This window comes from Pipistrellus hanaki (assembly GCF_964339955.1).
Source record: "Pipistrellus hanaki genome assembly, chromosome: 10".
In the NCBI taxonomy this organism is placed as follows: domain Eukaryota; kingdom Metazoa; phylum Chordata; class Mammalia; order Chiroptera; family Vespertilionidae; genus Pipistrellus; species Pipistrellus hanaki.
Genome location: NC_140512.1, coordinates 30,836,157 through 30,857,356, shown reverse-complemented (window position 1 = coordinate 30,857,356; position 21,200 = coordinate 30,836,157). Strand labels below are relative to the sequence as shown.

The following is a 21,200-nucleotide window of genomic DNA, read 5'->3' as shown; positions in this document are numbered from 1 at the left end:
ACATTTTATTGGCAATACCGGTGTCATATTCAGGAACCAGAGACTTTTTGTCAGAGCAGATTAGATTGAGTGACAAGTATCAATGTTCAACTACATTTGAAATATTGTTCAAGTCCCTAGAAATAATAGGCATTAAAATTCTTTCTGTTCACTGCAACAAACCTCTAAAGATTTCATGTCCTCAGTGGAACCGGCATACTGTAATTGCTATTTGGAACTCAGTGTAACCTCAACAGCAGTGGAGACAATGCAGTCCTCTCATTACGTACATGCTCTAGGATCGTTTATTTTAATGCTTTCAAATAAATATGTTCCATGCAGCACACCACAATAAATAAGGAGCAGCAACGTTCTCCTAGCAAATCCATTCATAATGTGAGTCACCATGTAAAACACCACATCGCAAGTCTTTGGCCCTGGACCATATCATGGAGCACACCACATCTGCACCTAATCATATCTGGCTTCATATGGATTTAATAGGACTATGCCAGAAGTGCATGTAAGCACAAATTTAACCAGAGGTTTCCAGCTATTAAATACAGCTACTAAGTAGTTGAAAGGCAACAACTAAACCCGTAAAGGTTCCCCCACCCCCACCCCAACCCCCACCCTTAATTTCGAGGCAGAAATATAAAGATAAAAATGCTCTGGTGAATTTCAGGTTAGTGGAGCCAGGGTGGGATAGATTTAGAGCAAAGCTGGCACGATACGGCACCCAAAATGTCACGGCAACACTAATACTGAATGGACACAGGTCACGGTGGGAGGGAGGACTGTGGAGGCTGAATTCTAGAAGGAGGACTTGGGGGTGGGGCGGCTCACTTCCGCTACGCAGCCAGCTCCACGGCGCCTTCCTCCTCGCTGTCAGCTCTGTTAGCACGGATCTCCACGAGGGTCCTGGCAAATCGGGTCCATTCATCGTTGTGGGGCACCGCAAGCTGCAAAGCAAATGAATGGGAAACGGTGAGCAAGATGGAGTTACGCCTGAAAGCCTTGAAGCCGGCAGGACTGCTGCTCCTGAAGCTGGCGTGGCCCTCGGAAGGTAAAGGAAACCAGATCTTCATCCTTCTTCCTTGAATCAGTTAGATTCCCTGAAGAATTGCTCTGAAACCGGCAATGTAAGGGAGCACCATCAAGTCACTCTGAGAAGCAAGATCACTCATGGAATTTAAAACACCTTACAAAGCTATGTAAACTATACTATTACATGTAACAGCCACATTAAAGCACCTAAACTCACTAAAAATGGGACTTAAAATTTTTCCTGAAGACTATCTTCTTCTGAGCACCATTTAGTGAAGAGACATTACCCCCATCCAATATGAATTGCATGCAGACATTTTCATTAGTTGATTTAAAGGATAACATTTTTTTCCATAACATCCAAAAATGAATTGCTTAAAGAAACCAGGAAAGTGATTGGAATAGAAAGAATTATTTGAAACTGAGAAGCAGGGTCAAGTAGACATCTCAATGGTTTTCAGATAGAATGAAATTGATTTAGAGTGTAGAGCCATTTTCTTGGAGGATTACTCTATAAAATGGTATAATCCATGCTCTATCCACATTTTATATAAACATTAATACCATATTCATTCCAATCAATATACATTATTTTAAACTATAAACGAGGCAGAAAATAAATCTAAGGTTAGAGATCACTTCCACAGCTGAAAAACTACCCACTATGTAATAGAACCAAACAATTAGAACTTTAAACTTTTATTATGGGGGATGAGAGTCTCAGATACTATCTGTCCAAGACAACTTACTGGAGAATGGCATCACCATTCTACAAAGTATGTCCTTCAATTAATGTTCTGATACCAAGGTTAAATGTTTCAAGAGTTTAAAATACAGGTGGGGGATATAAATTCTACTTATTTTGAGAAAGGGTATAACAATAAGAATTCTCATTTAGTCATATGAATGTGCTTTTGAATGGTTAAATACTTCCCTGGTTATTAAAATGAATCCAAATTTGTGTTTTCACAAATAGTATTGATGACACTGTTATTCTTTCACTCAGTCCATTTTCTTACTTTGAGCTCTTTTCCTAGGTTCTGTTATTCCTCATTTTTCTCTTCAATTTTAGAAAATATTGCACTGGGGATACAAAACCCAGACAATAAATGATACAAAAGTGCTAACAAAAAGCAAAAGAAGGATAGGGTTGGAATCATATTTATATGAGATAATAGGTCCATTTCTTTTGTCTCTTCCAACTCTTGACCAAGTCTTCCAAAAGAACCACACATAAAAAAACCAAGAAGAGACAAAATCTAATCATGATAATATATTTATAACTTTTTTTCCTATAAGGAGTATATTGTTCATAAAGATCAACATGCTCTGGGAGTTTGTCTCCCAATCATGACTTTAGATTATTGATATATTCATACAAATTTAAGTTAACATATGATGCCATATGTAATGTTTTATTGATATCAACACCTAATAACTATACACTAAAATAAGAAAATAGGTAAATATGTTTACAGTTTCATGTGGTAGTAATGGCAATACTATTAAGAAATGACACCAATAAAAATTATGAAACATTAAGTTTAGGACATGTGCCCAGATACAGTTGGGGAAAGAATTGAGTATCACATATAACATACAGAGTTGCACATTTAACTTTTCAAAAATAAATTTTATTAAATTTAAATGTTTATCATAAACAAACAAAAAAAATACCCTACAATGGAACTACATTTGACCTTCTCCATGGAGGTGGAAATAGTAGTTCTATTATACCAATATTTGTCCTTAAAAATACAGATTATCCCTCACAAAAGTTTTCACAGTATTCCAACATATCTTGTCCTCCTTTTGATTTGTGAAAGTTTCACTTAGTTTGGAAAAACATTAGAAGGTGTTTTTCCAAAAAAAAACACAAAAAAAAACCACTCTGTTCTGTAAGTATTTTCCTCCCCAAACTATCAAAAATAACACAGAAATGCTAGTTTGTTTCAGTTCACACAAAAAATTCTAGAGTTGAACACAATAGAAACACAGATGCTCCTAGAGACTTAAATTGACCTACCTCATCCTATTATATGTTTTCAACTAGTTGACTATAAAAATAACCCAAGATGACTGTAATGTTAGATTTAGAAGGTGAACTGCAGACTGCCCCATTTTTAGAATTAAGTATCACCATCAGGAAGCACTTTCAGTATAATCTTATCTTGAATGTGTGAATGTGTACTCACAGGTTGTTTTCATACCCAAAGTAATAATTTTGGGCATTTGAAATTCTTGTGTGGAAGACCAAGCAGGTGTCCTAACAAGCAAGACCCCTGTACATTGTACAGCTCTGGCTGCAGTAGCCTCTTTCCGGACAGCACTGTCCTTCCTGTCCTTGGCTGTGCCTGGCTCTTCTCACTTGGTCCTTTCTGATTAGAAATTGCTAGAAAGGAGTCTCACAAGCATAAATACACCTGGGACTTTCTCGAGGTGACTTTTAATCCAATAATACCTCAATCATTAAGTAAAAAAATATATATATTTACTCATGTTTTTTAGTTAAAGAAAAACTCTGCCCCATATCCTTCTAACCAGTATACAAATTTATTCCATCAGCATGGACTGAGCACCAACTATATGCCAGGCACTAAGCTAAGAACTGAAGATACAACAGTGAATCATTTTGTCATATGACGACCATGAAATACAGATGAAAATTAATTTATCATATTTTCTAAGGTCAAAATGTGTGAATATTGGCATAGGATTTTTTTTTTCTTTAAACTTACTGACATTCAAAATATGAAGAGCTAAAAATCTACCCCCTCACAGTGACAATTGCAACATTTCCAGGTATGTGTCATGTGTCAAGCAAGTAGCAGGAAACGAATGGCACGGTAATGACATGACTTCCGCATCTTCCAGTTTCTATCAAGGCATTAAAAGGTGAATCTAGAGCATCACTATGGCTTTCTCTCCTAAAAACAATAGTTTAAAATAATTTTCAAGGAATTTATATTTGTGATAGGAAAAAACATCCACAAGTTTCTGACGGTGATGATTAATTTAAATCAATTACAAAGTCTATTGGAAGCACCATGAAGAAAATAGCCCACAGTCATACCATAAGAAAGAACTCATAAAGACTGCCCAGGATTGTACTGAGTCAGAGCAGGTCTGGAAATGTTTTCCTCCTTCAGATTCATTGGCCGAAGCCCACATCCTAGGTCAGGATGACTCAGATTTTCCCTCTCCTTCAGATATGGCTGGTTTGCCCCTAGCCCGTTAGGTGACTGTTTTCTAAAATTTTGCTAAATGGATAAAGCATATATTTATGCCCCAAACACTCAAGGCTCTGATGCCTGAGATAACAGAATCTTAGCTCTGAGAGTGTCCACCTTTTATAGATATGATAGGGCCCTATTTTTACAGCCCAAGACCAAAAAGGTAGTTTCTGAGGTAGCAATTTGGCCTAAGGAGGAGGTAAAATGAACCTCAGATTTGAACAGGAGACTTAAGTCCTGTTCTCATCTTGGTTCCTGGCAATGGCTAGGCACTTAACCTCTCACTGCCTGAATTGTAAAAATGGGATGATGATGTCTGACCCATTTATCAACAGAGTGTGGAGAGGATGAGAACGGTAATCTAAGGGGAGAAAATACCATGAGTTCAACACAGACTAGTCATACACTCTTTTCCTCTAAACCATCACTCAGATTGAACAGGTTCTTAAAAATGGTATGTAAGTGAATGTTATCCATTCCATAACATTTATGTGGTTTCGGTTTTTGTTTTCTTTCAGAAGTAATTCTGCTATTTGCGATGGAAGGACTTGAAGGAACAGGGCACGGACCTCTCTCTCACAGGTAGGAAACAGAAGTACGGGATGCTGAAGGATTTGCTAAGGACAAGAGAACTTTCCCACATTGTTCTGGTCGTGTGGCGCAATCAGGAGCCTCACCCTTTTAAGAAATGCCAGCATACCAGGCCAGGAGGGCAGGCAGCAGGTCATGTGTGTTTTGAATCACCTGCTAAAAGATTCTAAAGATTATTTTTAACGTTCTAAGATTCCTGCGAGATGAAAGGTGATCTTAATAAAATGCAAAAGTGCCAAAGTTGTAGAGAAATCATGAAAATGGAACATTTTAGTCCCTCTCTGCCTCACTACTTCTTAGGCTATGTCATGGATCTGTCCTCTCCCCTCTTCCTGATTGGCCCAGAAGATTCCTCTGGACTCTGCTCCACTCTGTCCCCAAACAGCTCATCAGCTCTTCCGGGGATGTCTTGCCTAAGCTACTGGTGCAGGTCAAGGGAGGTACAGGCTGCAGAATAGCTCCATTTGGAGAACGGAGGCAGATCACGTGTTCTGTCCCAGCTGCCACTCTTTCGCTGTGTGACCTTAGGAAATGTGTTTTAACATCTCTGATCTTCAACTTCATTTGTGAGCAAGGATTTTTTAAGAGCCAGCTCCTAGGACTGTTGTGAATAGAAAGTATGACCAAAAACAGAGCATAGCACAGTCCTTGGCACAGTAGAAATCCTGAATAAATGATGTTGTTTTTCCTTCTTAATGCTTATTTCCCTCTCCTCCATTTTGTCCTTTTTCCTCTTGTTTTTGCTCCCTTCCCTCTTTTTATTCTTTCATTTTCTACTTTTCACCTATATAGAGCTGTATTTTTAGAAGCATTCCTTATATTCTATCGCATTTGATTTCTTTAAAGCCCACCTAACTCATTTCCTAAATAGTCACACTTTTAACCACAGTTAAGTTCCAGGAGCTCGGCCTGGGGAAGAGGTTCTTTCCATTCACAAGGCAAATTCTGTCAGAGTACTTTTCATGGCTTAGTTCGAACACCAAGCGTAGAGCCACTAGTCTCTGTAAATATGCACAGATGTGCACACACACATATGTTATTTTTTATTTTTTAAAACAGGACCGACACAGCTTTAGCTAGCTATTTCCTCATTACAGCACTTTCTGCAGTGGGCTTCTACATTTTTAGCTCAAGTCGGAAGGCCTTGTAACCACCGGACCTGCTGTTATAAAAATCAAATGACTTTTTATAACCAGGGTTACACACACAAATATCATTCATGTGTCCCCTTTTATAAGCACCCGGCTAACCATTCTCAACAGTGCTCAGTCAAGCCTCCCTCATTTGTTAGTAATTTTAAAGGGTTTACATTACCTAGCAACTGATTTTAAATAGCCGCCTTATCTGCCCTCGCTCCTACCAGCCCGATGCTGTATTTTCTTACGGTTAAAAATACGTGTCCCAGGCATTGCTTAGTATAAGAGTAGGTTAATTAAAAAAATATATTTTTTTATAATTAAGACAGAAAAAATATTCCATAATTTCTGTTTGGTGTCTTGGATATATTATACATGGCAAGCAAATTAAAGTGAGTAGGACTCTAGGCTTCAGGATAAATATTCCATGGGTGTGTGGTTCATCAGCATCTTTATAATCTTTCAATTACACGGAGTCATTAAAAAAAATGTCTAGGGTGATTATGTTAACCATGGATTCCGAACAGACACACCACAGTTCATCTCCTGCAGTAACCTAAATATTAAAAGTTTTCTGTTAGAAAGATATCTCACAAATTACCTTTTCACTTTAATACACATTGATTTTTTTTGTTTGTTTTGTTTTGTCAGTGCATTTACAGAAACCAAGGAAGCGAATGTGGGTTTCCACAGAACCACTGCTAAACCCCTTTAAGCTCTAAAAGCTTTTTTAAAAGTACAATTATTAATGGCCCCCCAATTCAGGAGATTGTGGAGTTACTGGTATACAAATACACGTTTGTGTTCGGAGGAAGCCTATACTTTTTAGGGCAATTCCCTTTGCCACACACACAGATGGAAGCAAAGTGGGAGGTAATAAGCAATGAAACAGCCGCTGGAACGACCAAGCGTACTCACTTCACATAAATACAGCTCCACTGTATTTAACTCTTGGGAGAGTCTAGCATCACTGGTAACAATGGATGAAACCACGGACCAAAATTCCAAGCCAGAATACAGTACACATAGGGCGAAAATATACTGCAGTGTTCTACCACAAAGAGATATACTGTGTGGTAACTTAGCATTTACAGCACTTCAGAGAAGTCCAGAAAGTAGAAGTTACATTATTCTCCACCCTGTAGCATCTGCTGTTAACCAGCGAGTGGGTTAAAATTCCTGTAAAATCCAGCAGCAAGCTAACCTAGAGTAGTCTGAAGATATCTGACTACGTTTGGTTAAGGAAGAATTTCTTTTATCTGAAAATCCCATTTAAAGGAGCCCTCATCCACCCATGAAGCTTGCTCTCTCTGTGCTTACGATCCCTTCCTTGTATTTTTAAATGAGTGGTTGACTTTTATAGCATGTTTGTTGGAACAACACTTTTAAAAAATCCATTACCACCCAATTAAGGAAAGAAATAAAGGTAGGACATAAAGGTCAAAAGTAAATAGTAACAAATATGGGTCTATATCACTTTCAACAGGCCAACAAACATCAAAGGGGAATACTTAATTTTTAAACACTATATTCAAAAAAATAACAACGAACCCTTAAAAATATTCTTCATGTTAAAATTTAGCGTTATAGGAAGCATGGCAAAATTCACAAGTTTTCACCTGTGAAGGAAAAAAATAAATCACACCACTGGAGAAGAAAGAGCCAATTCACTAAGCTTTAAAGATGACCCTGTTCACATTTGCATAAAATCTTATCACCCTCCTTTCTTCAGAAATCTCTTAAGCATTTTTTTCCCCCTATTATTTGTAACAATCTATTTCTCTGTCCAAAAGATGGGGAAAATGCTAACAACATTGGCTGATGGGCAATCATGGAAAATAAACTTTTTAAAACTTCCATGACCACTCTTTTTCCATAACAGAAAAGTCCAAGGAAATGACAGGAAAATGAGAAAGCATGCGCTACTCAAGCAGATCTGTCATATTAGCTGACTAAACATATATCCCTCCTCTTCCTGATATTTATTAACTATAGGTTTTCTAGTAAATTCCTAGCAACCGCTGCATCTAAGCAGTTTTGACAAAGAGAAGGCTTATTGATAAACACCTTAAAAACATTTACCAAGGTAGTAAAAGAAATGTCATTTCCTCCTACTGAATGTTTGGGCATAAAAGAGGTATTTTTATAATGTAGCTCATGAGTTACCATATCAATAGTGTCCAAAAAAAGCACAATGAAAACGAAGCATTTTTCCAGTGGTTTGATAACTATTTGAATCAACTGTTAGGCTTTCATTACACTAGTGGCCAATTGCTCACTTTTACAAGCACAGGACCGGGAGAGGGACTGGGACAGCGATGGGAAGGAAAGACAAATATGCTTTTCTAAATGTATTTTCTATATACCCTTTCTGTGCAAATACAGTGAAAGGGATTATTTTTTTTCCTGTTCATTCATCTATAGCCAACTTGGAGGCTGTATTCTGAATGCTTCACACAACTAAGCTTTCCTTTAACCTTCAACTTTCACATGTAAAACTTTCAATCACCCAACTATTTATTGACTGCCTGTTACTGGTATCAGCCAGGTGCTGTGCTAGACTCAGATATGAAATAGACAACTGTAAGTATCTACTTTGGGTATGTATCTGTGCATGTTTCTAATCTCTAAAGATTAGACACTCTACTGAGGAATGCGATTAACCCAAGGAAGTCTGCCAACGTGGTTTTGTCCCTCGTCTAAGTCAACAGGTTGGCTGTCTTTTAGGACCCCAGAAGATGTTCACTTGTTACCTAAGAATCCTTCATGCAAAGACAAATAAACATAAAAGATTTCATCTACCTATTGAAAAACTGTTGGCTGGCCGTGAGGAGCCAGATCTTAGGGAATGAACCACAGATCAGTTTTATTTGCCAGCAAGAAAAGTAAGAGAGTGCAAAATTTCTTCTCTAATGATCAGCTTTGAGTTTACTGAAATGATAAATAATTCATGTTTCCAAATGTAAAAGATGACCTGGTTCCCAACATTCTCAAAAATGTGTGCAGACCTTCCTTGAAATTAGAATGTAACGATTCATTCACTTCCACATTCTGCGAGTCCAACCTCTATGGTATCTAAACATTACACACACTCACATGCCTAAGCAGATATTTTATTTCTTATTCTGTTTTGGATATTCCAGTAAGAGCATACACACTCATGGAAGAAACCCATAACTCCCCATTTCTGTTCAGGTCAATGTTCATCGCCTCACAGATGACTGGAGCCGCTTCATGCTCGGCTGGTCCGAGCCGTGATTTGAGGCTACTGTTCGAAGCAGTCATTTTTCAAGATAAAATTGAGCAGTTTTGGAATTCTAAAACTAAACATACTTTTCCAGCCACAAAAAAAATAAAAAAATTAACACTATAATTAGCGACTACTTCAAAATCCAAACTGCTATTGAAAATGACAGTTTAAAACCACAGAAGAATCATAAAAGATGATTAATTATACAAACTGGCACTTGTTTCAGAAGGTTTATATTCATAGGCCACTTGCCACCAAAATGGAAATATATGAAGTTCATTGACTATTGCAAATTACTACACACACATTAATTTGGTTTTCACAAAATTAAATGTTAGGGTTTTCTTTTCACAGAATCAACTACTCTGTAATACATAAAAGTCATAAGTATTTTCTTATCAATTAAGAAAAAAAAAGTGCCTTGCAAAGATATTAATCCTCTAAATCTATTTTCATAAACTAATGCTACCTGAATAAGCATACTATTTATATAATAATTAGTTTAATCACAGTCTTTTACATATATAATGATCAAAATGAAAGCCATTGCTACAACATTCACTATAAGATGAATAATTATAACATCAATTGGAATAGTGCTTTTCCTTTTCTTTTTAAATTAAGCTCTTTTCCTAGAAGAAATCAAGTTAATACTAAAATGACAATCATACATTTTAACTAAATTATTTTATCTCAAATATGTATAATTTATTATGGCAAGGAAGTGAATTAATATATTATTTCAAAGTAGCTTATTTTATGTAATTACATATATTACCACCCCAAATCTGCCCATACAAATATGTCGTTGTGCTTTTTGACTTAACTGCACCGTGTTGTGGCTACAATAAAAATTCAGGCAGAACCTGAAAAGTGCCGTTGAGAATTGCAATGCTTAGTTTCTCCGTCACCACATATCTAGATATTAGCAGAGCTAAGTATGTGCACTTTCAGTTTTTATCTCAGTATCTGGTACGATGGAACAGTGTATGCCAAAGCCTTCTTTAGCATGGAGGGAACATCAAAAGAGGTGCTTCTCATCAGCTAAAGAGAAAACACTTCTTCATTGAAGAATAAGCTGGCATTGCAAAGACCTTCAAGCAACTTGCAATTCATGGCCACACTCGCTTAATGAGAAACACAAGTGTTTGGGGTGATTCTAACTGGACTTAGGAAAGCTGAGCCCAGCCCCACTCACTCCTGCTTCCGGAGGCTGCCAGAGCGCGGGCAGGCTATCGGTTCGTCGGCAGCAGGGGATGATGGCCTTCATAAAGCACAATAATCAAACTGACGGATTGCATGTGAATGTCGCTCTTTTTCATTAAGGAACTCTTACTTGGATTAAACCACGAAATCTCAGTCGAACTTCATATTTTGCGTTGCCTCCTCCCCCTTCCCCACGGAGGGGGTTGTTTATAGTCAGGGCACCAACTTCTTGTGGAAAACTGATGAAGGCCCTGTCCTACTCCAGGTAGTTCCATAAAGCAAACAATTACTGCCTAAGTGTAATCCCACTTAAAACCATAAACATATTGTATTTGTTTTGTGTCACTCAAATCCTATTTAACTCCCAGCACTTCCAGTTTCTCAGATGCAACGGGAGCAAAGCGCTATTGAAAATGCCAGAGGCAGGGCTCACCAGAACCTTTTATTGTTATTCTAGCTGGCTGTGAAAACTGGGAGGCACTTTGTAATGGTCCTTGTACATGATACCTTGACCGCCATTCCAAACTGTATGACCTAGGTCATTTTTCCTGGTGGGACTCCTAATAAATTCTTCATTCTAAGTATTCATTTCAGCTTTAAAATATATTTAAATGAACATTGAAGTCATGCTTTATGTTTCCAGTAGTTATATTGGATCTCTCCTATTCACCTGTATTTTACCTGTTTAAGAATTTTTCTAGGACCTTTACATGTACTAACACATGTCAAATGTATTTACTGAAATGTGTTAATGAAATGATCAGCCCCCCTACCCCCCACCCCGAAATAGTCCTATCAAACAAGGTGTCTGAAATGTTGCCCAAGTTCAGGGTTAAGATGTAAAGGCGAACACACGTTTTCTTAGGCAATGCATGAGTGGGATACCAAACAAATAAAGCCAGGGCCTTGAAGATCTGTTCACCTCCCAAACTACAGATTTCAAGTTGCTGTTTTATTTTTCCAAATTCTTCCTTCAGCTCAACCCAAGTTTGGAATTTTATCACTTGACTGCAGCAGCAATATAACCAAGGGATTGGAAACTTCGGTGTGTTTTCCACAACGGAACACAACATCTTCCCTGGAGGAGGTTAACGGAAAAAGAAATCAAAGGAGGTGGACAATACACTGCGTCTCTCAAAACGGGAGCTGCACACAGCTCTCTAATTCAGAGAAGCAGCAAACGCCGTGGTGAGGGGACATGCATGACAGCGGCGGCTGCGTGACAACACCCAGGCGTTCGCGGTGGCAACGGGTTTTCCCTCAAACACATCTGCAAGGACGACAGGCAGGTAGGCCGACTATCAATCACCAGTACACGTGAACAATTCCATCCTCGCTGGCCCATGCGCTGTGAAAATCAGCTCCGCAGATGTGGAAAAGCATGCTTTTCAGTCAAGGAGCCATGGCAGTGAGTAATTTTTATGTTTAATTCTTTAGAGTATGTGTTCACACATCATTAAAAAAAATTCAACCATGATTAACAGCTCTCTACGAGTGGATTCTGAAGCAAAACGCACTCAACATTTTCAGGTCATATTTGCAGTTAATTTATGACTTGCTATCTTACCCGCATTTCAGTTAATTGAATGGAGGCATACAGCTCCCAAAACAAACAGGCTGCAATCCCGTAGTCTGGAGAGAAAAAGCCTCAAAACTATTTAAGCGCTAGGCTCAGTTTTTTTTGTTTTATTTTTTTTGTTGTTGTTTTTAAATCTTACAAAATTTAAATGGTGCATGCAACCACTGTCCATGGGAGTAACTGTTAAGATGCACAAATAGAATAAAATTATAGCCAAATCATACAAGGGGTCGTCTCTGTGTTCATTGATTTCACATAACTTCCATTTATGCTAATGGAATTAAGCACCTGCTCAGCAAAGAAAATAGACCCCTATCTGTGAAAATAAGTGTGTACAGTATATTTTCCAGATACAACGCTGAAATCAAACAACCGAAAACGCGTGCTACATAAACAAAGCATCATGTGGCCTACCTGAAAACACTGCTGATTTATATTTTGCCTCCTGAGTCATAGGCCCAGAGATGATACGCGTGCCTTTGCCATTCCAATGTAACAAAAAGAAAAAAAGAAAAAAAAAAAGAAAAGAAAAAAAAGGCCTGGGGAAGGAGATGGACAAACTCAACCCAGTGATTTCAGTGAGCTCATACGCAATCCTCCGTTTACCTCTTCAGAAGTTCATGATAAATTCTATCAGGAAATGTGGATTCCAGCCACTGCTTTCTGCCATCATCTGAAAAGCCCCAAAGGATAACTGTATGAACTAGAGGAGGCATGCTCATAGGGACACTATGCTGGACAGGAGGTGAGGCAGACGGCTGTGAAGGACTGGTTGACACAGGACTTTTGAGCATGCCTTCTAGCTGAGCCCTAGGCACGTCTACCTGGACCTGAATGGCGCTGTCTCCATTGGTAGTCACAGAAGTCTCTTGTCAGGGAGTTCTTGACAATGAAGTGGATGGAGAAAGGTTTGTCTCTCTCTACTCCCATTGCAGTGGGCAGCACAGACACCTTCCCCCAAACTCTATTATACTTTCAGCTAAAATGACAATGCGATCAGAACAGGGTTGTGGGGAGAATCAGAATATCCACTATGGTTTCAGCTTCTATTTTTATTGGCCTCATGATGTTTATCATGTAAAGTCAATGCTATTTTCACTCAACCTTTTCAAATAGTCTTGAGAAATAGGTAATAATAAGAAAAACATATGGCATGTACTACATTTAACCACATTTCTAAAAGATTTCTCCTTCTTCGTAACGGTCTAGGGTCAAGGCCAGAATTTGCCATTTTTGATTTCCATCATGAGGGATATTAAAAGCAATGCTCTCAATGGACAGGACCGGCTACATAATCTGCAGGGCCCAGTGCAAAATGCACACGCGGGGTGCCTCGTTAAAGATCTTCCGAACAATTGCAAGACAATGACGGCAGAGAACTAGACCAAGCTCAGGGCTCCTCTGAGCACCGGGCCCACACGATGGCACAGGCTGCACACCAGGAAGCCAGCCTCCCTCTTGGAACATGACCTTGGCAACAGACAGCCTGTTGCCCGCTGCTTTCCCCTCGGCCTAACAGAATTCCCAGGGGCATCAGCCATGGGCGAGTGAATGTGCCAGGTCTTCCCACAGACACCTCTGCGATGTTTGAGGTCCAAAGAAAATGGATCAACAAAGTGTACTCTAAAAACTACCATTTAGTGTTTTATACAGATTGTATTCTGAGGCTCATTTAAAAGCCTTTCATCTTCTTTCCCAGAGGGTTCCGCAGAACAAGGTTTTCCATCCAAAGGCCAGCATGACCCTAGTGAGGGGTTCATTTTTAATGGGACCAGCGGGCCAATTTTGAATACGGATAATGGTAGCACAGTCTACTAGCAATTTGATCCTCAATGCCATTATTTTTTCTCTTCCTCTCTCTATATTTTTAAATCACATCCTGCTCAAACCCCCTTCCCTCTGGTTAGCCTTGCATCAGCCTTACATTTGACCTCAAATTCTAAAGTCAGATAACTTGGAAGGTTGGGCAGGGGCTGTGGAGAGGGTACCCTTTCCTCCCAAGCAAGTTATGCTCTGTCAGTTCTAGGCTGGGGGTGGAGACAGCAGTCATTACAGCTATCCCGGCATCTGCCCATGAAGGGAACTACCACCTCTTTAGCTGAGCTCAGCTGTAGACAAGCCATCTTTCCTTTCAGTCCCTGGAGCCTCTACAGAGCTGGTCTTCAGAGATTTAGAACAGGGTTTAGAGATGAACGAAGAGAAAAAAGGACTCCTTCCCTTTTCTTCCCCGGAAGTAAATATGAGGTAAATTTGTAAATGCCTTACAAAAATACTGAAGGAAAATACCATAGTTAAGACAAAATTATCTTGTTAGGTCTGAGTTTTTCTAAGCTGTAGATGGCTCTGTCTGAGATCAAACAATACAGAGAAGACGGTGCAAACGTAGAAGCCTACCCTGAGGTTTGGTCATTCGGAGAAGGGCTAGAAGATTATAAAATTACCTACTCTCAATAAGGTGGTATATCCTCTCTCCCACGTTCCCCCCACCACCTCTGGTAGTGAATTTGTAGGGATAAACAACCCTACAAATTGTTTGGCCTATTATGTGTCACAGAGATTTTTCTATAGCCTGTCTAGACTCCAGACAATAGGCGAGACTGGCCTATCATTGCAGACATTTCTACAGTCTGTAATATCACTTAGAAAAGTAAGGCAATAATACAAAAATGAAAACCAGCCTGACCTGCCGGTACGACGGTAGAAATACAAGTATAACAACACTTACCAATTTAGAAATGATGGTAGAAACCTAGCAAGAAGTTTGAGCAGCCACATATCAGCCAAAGCAACTTTTGCAAAATCCTTGATACGCCCCGAATGAGGCAAAGTAATTGTGTCCACAAAGTATAAAATCACTTTCATCACAGAAAATTCTGTATATGTTTTGTGTTTTCTTATTGCATATAGAGAGATTGTGTGTGTATATATATTACATATAATATATATCAAACCACAGATATATGTATATTTATAATATTTGTGGTCAACATACAGACTTTTAAAAAGGCCCGTCTCTGAATAAAGTAGGTTGTTAAACTAGTCTGCTTTTCAGCCCTCTTGGATAAAATAATGTTGCATATAATCTTACAAGAATTAAGGGACATTATGTTTAAGCAAGGGAGGTGGAGAAAGGGTGTTTTTCTGTTTTTTTAACTTCACCTATTTCCTTCCATTGCATCTCTGAGCATGTCTCCACATCATCTTCCTCTCCCACAATTACATTTGTTATAAATAAAGGAAAGAAAGAGAGATGGAGAGGAAAAAAAAAAAAAAAGAAAAGAAACCTTGTTTGTTTCTTTATATTTTCCTTCTATGCTAGCTTTTACATTTTTTAGTAAGAAACCGATGAAGAGTACTTATTTTTGTTGTTAATTTATGGACATGATGATCAATCAAAAGATGCACTGAATGTAAAGAACACGCGTTGAAGAAAATATTGCTGGAAAGCTATCGGCAATATTTTCGATTCAGAGGGTCTTCGCTCTCCCATAGACTCCAAACTGTGTCAGTGCCCACCAGACCTGTTGCATCTCCGACACGGGGGAGGTAGGGGGAGATATATTAACGGTCTCTGGTGCTGCTGGAATGGCTCAGCTCGTCGCATCAGGGGCAATTAGGGGGTGGTGTCTAATGAAACAGAAAAGGTGCAGTAAAACTGAGAGATCCTTCCAGTTCTTTTATGTAGTTGTACCTCCCAAATAGAAAACCCCTATTTCTAAAGTCATTCCATGTCTGTCTTTGGGTGAATTTTTAAAAATTCCCCAAGACAGCCCCATTTAGTTTGTTTCAACACAACCAACTCTACCACATAGCAAGCAGTATGTGATATATCATCAACAATTGCAATCCATGTCGGATTGCCAAAGTGACAGGATGCTGATGGATGAAGCCGTGCAGAACCCTTCCTGGTGTGATCAGCTAAGCCCATCGTCTATCAGGCATCACAGGGCACTTCCCAGGTTAACACGTGTATGCATACAGATGTGGTGTGTGTGTGTGTGTGTGTGTGTGTGTGTGTGTGTGTGTGTCCCCGCTGCCAGGACGCAAATGTTAGATTCATAGCATGCCAAAATAGCTTCACACAACACTCTTATTTTGTTTTGCTGGAAAGTCCAATATTTTCTGTCTTTAACCTCATTGGAAATGAAGGTTTTTGCCAACATTTTCTTATAGAAATTTAAAAATAAACAGATATGCTTCAGGACAACTGATTGATAATGTGATATTAAATATAGCCTAACGCTCCAAGGAGATTTTATGGAAATAAAAAATGTAGTTTTTTTTTTTTTTTTTTTTAATGTACCACGATCTTCAATAATACTTAACATACAGGGCTGGCAAAAGTAGGTTTACGGTTGTTCCTATGAAAAATAATATAATAATTAATAATAATAATAATAATAATAATGCAAGAATAAATACCATATTTTGCGTATTCACAATTGTAAACCTACCTTTGCCCCACCTTGTATCACGTAACAAGACATATGAGACCCTTAGGCTGGTGTTGCTCAGTGGATAGAGCGTCGTCCTGTGGACTGAAGGTCCTGGGTTCTATTCCAGTCAAGGGCACATGCCTGAGTTGCGGGCTTGATTCCCAGTGGGGGAAGGGGACATGCAGGAGGCAGCTGATCTGTGATTTTCTCTCATCATTAATGGTTTTTATCTCTCTCTCTCCCTTCCTCTCTGAAATAAATTAAAAGTATATTAAAAAAAAAAAGAGAGAGAGAGAGAGAGATGCCAGAGAGGTCTAGCTTTCATATGATAACTTTGAATACCATAAAAAAAAAAAGGTACACAGTTCTGATTCACCTCAGCCTTTTAACTAAGAGTAGTGGTTTTTGTTTTAACGAAACACATCAACTAAAACTTGACTTTTTGAAATAATCAGCAAAGACCAGATGCAGCAGCAGCGTCAGGAATTTGGCAAACACGCACTGTCGTGAAGTTGGTGGGAAGGGCATGCAGGGCCCCGGGGCAGCGGGAACCCTGCGGTGCTCCGCGGTGAACCGGGGCCATGCCCTGTGTGTCCTGCTTGGCGGGGAGAGGCCAGATGAGGCCCCAAAGGACGTCTCGCCCAACTCCCACTGAAGTCAATGGAAATGGGCAAACACACTCCAGAGGGCTCTGGCGGTCCACAAGGCCTTGTTAATAATTTCACTAGGTCTTTAAACGAGATGTAGAAGTAAAAAGTAATAAATTATATATATATATAGATATGTACCTCTCCAACATCGTAGATCCAAATACGCCCTTCGGAATCCCCGACGGCAACCTCTCTGCCAGCCTGAGCCCAGCGAACACGGTTCAGGGCGGACGCCCCCTCAATGGCCACACTGGCCGTTGGAACCTGCCAGGGAGGTTAGGAAAGAATCTCTGAATATGAACTTAAACATACATTTAACTGGATGAGTCACCACTGCCTTCCTGGGCATGAAGTGATATGCGTCCCTGCAGAAGTCAAAGGACCCATTGTTCTCATATCAGATGCTCCGCTGTACGAAGGGGGACAGGGGGAGACGCTCTAATGAGAAAACGAAAAGAGGGAGAGTCTTTTTTCACAACGAATGCGCCGCGAGTGACATAAACATGCCTTCAGATGATGCAGGGGGCACACCCAACGTCCAGACCCACACAACAGCTCCATGTGCTCCTTCACCACCAGGTCCTGATTTATGGATGGAGAGAGATTTCAGGATTTGCCAGGATTAAGGATACTCTAAGAGGCAGGAGGGCGGGTACTGCTTGGTGGAATAGAAGTCATAGTACTGTGAGTCTCTAGGGGGAAAATATGGACTGATCCCACAAGGGGAGGGGATGATCAGAATAAGAAAAAGCCAACAGGTGAAAAACTTCAAAACCTCAAATTCTCCTCTCCTTTTTTTCTTTATCCCCCCCAACCCCCCACCCCCTGCCTTTCTGTTTTCCCTCCTCCTGGTGGCCCCGGGTCCTAGGAAGTGCTCATACCTTTGGACAGACGCCCAGGGTGAGGACCTGATAGAACGGGGGCAGCACCTTCTGGTAGAAAAGGTCTTACAGCTCCTCTAACGCACACCTGAGACCCCTCCACGCTGATAATGGAAACAACAACAGCTCTTAAAGGGGACAAAGAGTGCCGGTGTAGCTGAGGTACTTGTTCCGGGAACCTGAGCATTTGGAAAAATAATTTCCGCGGGCCTGCCCCTTGTCCATCATCGGTTGTGTAAACTCCCGTCTCGTTAAGGTTGAAGGTCTATTCACAGACAGAGCAGATGCCAAGAGAACCTTCTACAAGAATGCTGAACAAGAAACGACAACGGGCCATTAAAGAATCAAAAAGGTAAATGCTAAGAGAAAAAATTAAGAAAACAAAAACAAAACTGTAGTGAAAAAGAGGGCCACCGAGCTCATCTCACACCGTCTCAGACCTGCGTTTGGTACACACGCCGGATCGGAGGGAAACACGGAGGGAAACACAGCGTGCACTGGGCCTTGGAGCTCCTGGCTCTCCCTGATTCCAGGAATTGGAACCATCTGATCTGTTTACACGTGATTATTGACCCAATCCCTATCTTTAAAAGAGCAATAAAAACTCCATCATATGTCAGAATCTATGCTTACACACTTAATTTTGAAATCAATAAAATTTCTTCTACCCGTTTAAATCACTGCATGTCAATGATGTGCAAAAAATGTAAACAAAAGTCCCCAGCTCATTTTTTTTTTCTTAAAATACACAATTTCTACAATAAAGGTACCTGCTGTGCAAGCTGGAGCTTGAATCTGTAACCAAACCTTTCAAAGGCCAAAACAATGTGAATTTAGATGGGCTGTAATTCTGTCGATACATTTTATTATTAGCGTGCTACTCAGAAGACAAATCAGAGATCCACTAAGGTTTTCAGAATTAATTCTTAACTCCATAAGGCAGAGAAATAAAACAGGATGATACTTTACCTAATTCTATTCAACATCAGATTTTAAAAATGAACACTTTCAAAGATGGAAAAAAAATGTTAAATCTTAATATGAGTTTGGTAAAAAAAAATGAACCACTCTGAAAAATTCATTTTTTGATACACTTTAAATTATGCCTAATACATTTTAAATAATTTTATATTTATGTGGAATTAAAAAATATAGCAAAGTGAATCAATTCATATTCTAACCATTTAACAATACCTTCTTTTCATAGATATTATAAGTGGTAAAAAAATATGGCTATCACACCTTATAATACATGCTAATAAATTATTGAATACATGAAGGAAATGACTAAACCTATTTTATTAGCCTGACCAGTAACGGCCTTTCAAAAGTTGGTGAACCCAAAAGGAAAATAATCCTTTCTTACTCTTGTATTTCAGCTTCATAAATATTTTCACATTTTTTGAGGCTCAATCATTTTATTTGCAAAGACAGGACCTATACAGCATCAATTACTACACTGTGCAGAGGTAGGTGAATGTAAACTATCCTTGGATAGGAGCAGTTGGGACAGCTTGGTTTAAAAGCACAGGACTTTGAATAACAGCAAAAACACTGGGAGTTCAGGTTCTTTAAAAAAAACAAAAAAACAATTCTAATTCCTAATCTCACAAATATTTGAAAAATCTCGTTTAACTTGATAGAAGGCAAAACCAATTTGAGGGTTTTCAAAAAAGCGTTTCGTTCATTACTGGATTTGAATCAGACGCTATATATCGGCTTATTACTGTGAAAGCAGAATTACGGTTACCACAAAACTAAGCGGTTCGCATGCCCAGCGATGACTTTTTGAAAGATTTAGCTGTAACACTTTTATGTGGTTGTCTCCTGATACCTAGAGAAAAAGAAGGATGGGGGAGGAGAGAAATGACTGCTGGCAATGATGAGACATCCATTTCATTTTACCTAAAAAACCTGATTAAAAATAAAACAGTAAAATAAGAATGATTAAGGAGGTTAGAGAACACTCATTCCCATTGCATTGTAGTTGGGTTTTACCTAAATGTCACCTCTACCAAGTCTGGTTTCTGATACTGACTTCTGATACCCCAGTCAATCTGGAAAACCTGTGTGTGTTTTTTGGTTGCTTTAAGTGCATGAGTTTTAAGCAGACAGAGGCAACGTGAGATGAAAAACTTTGGGAAACCGTTCACATGTGGAGCAATAGCATCTTTCTATTAAAAGCAGTAATGTTATAGAACATTTCCAAATCCCAAATCCCATTGTATGTACTCAGGCCCTGAGAGTATTTTTAAAGATGCTTTATTCCAAAACCCCTATGCTTGTCCCATGCATAGTTCCTATGGCCAAAAGGAAAAAATAGGCTTCAATGGAAATATTTTTAAAAGATAACAATTGGGCAATGGATACAGGATGCTACATAATCTTGCAAGATACATCGGCTCAATAATAACACCTGAAGGCTATCGCCCTGAGCCCTCCCACAGAAAAACAACGCAGGGGAGCCTGCTCCTCCTTATACCTCCAGCTGCAGCTTCCTAATTAAAAAGGCCGAGCTGTTTCCTGCTCAAAACACTTCAAAAGGGCTCTCTCTAGTTCTCCACCTGACATATCGTTTGCAACACTTGTTCCTCTTACCTGTCCATTCTTATTTATGGAGAGTTGCCCTGAATCAGAGACCAGGAAATGATGGAGATCATTTTATTTTTATTAAGTTGAAAGACATTTTATATATATATATATATATATATATATATATATATATATATATATATATATATATATATATATATATAAAATATTTTAAAAACCCACATAACCAAATGAGCACCTCAATAATTTCGAGTAGAAAAAAAAAAGAGGGGGGGGGGGGAGGTCACATAGCACAATCTTGAAAACATCTATATGTAGTTTAATTGTTAAAAAAAAAATGTTTCCTTGGTAAAATGTTGTTTTTTGAAAACGGCTCTTTTTCCCTTGTGAAGCATTCTAAACGTGACGTGTTAAAACTGCAACTTCTAAAGCGCACCGGGTTCCGCACATGTGTTCAGAGTTAGGAACCATTGTGGGGAGCCTGTCTGTGAGGTGAGCATCTCAGACAAGGACTGTCTGCCTTGTAAAAACTAAATGGAGGCTGGGTCTGGATCTGGGCGTAAACAGCCAACAAAAAATCATCTCCTGTGGGTTCCAAGCAGGAATTGGACACATAGTGAATACTGTCGAATAGCCCCTTGAAAAGCCCAATCTAAAGT

General features: G+C 39.2%; 1 protein-coding gene across 8 annotated transcripts in view; it reads right to left on the bottom strand.

Annotated features, from left to right (window-relative positions):
• Nucleotides 1-261: 261 nt before the first annotated feature.
• DYNC1I1 (dynein cytoplasmic 1 intermediate chain 1) overlaps nucleotides 262-21,200 on the bottom strand; it is a 272,928-nt gene continuing 251,989 nt past the window's right edge. For all 8 annotated transcript variants that reach the window (XM_084896671.1, XM_084896669.1, XM_084896672.1 and 5 more), the window contains 2 exons: nucleotides 17,246-17,371; nucleotides 262-941 (listed from right to left, as the gene is read on the bottom strand). In XM_084896671.1, the coding sequence (XP_084752797.1) occupies nucleotides 831-941; nucleotides 17,246-17,371 (237 nt within the window). In that variant the 3' untranslated portion in view covers nucleotides 262-830. The remainder of the gene's footprint in view (nucleotides 942-17,245; nucleotides 17,372-21,200) is intronic.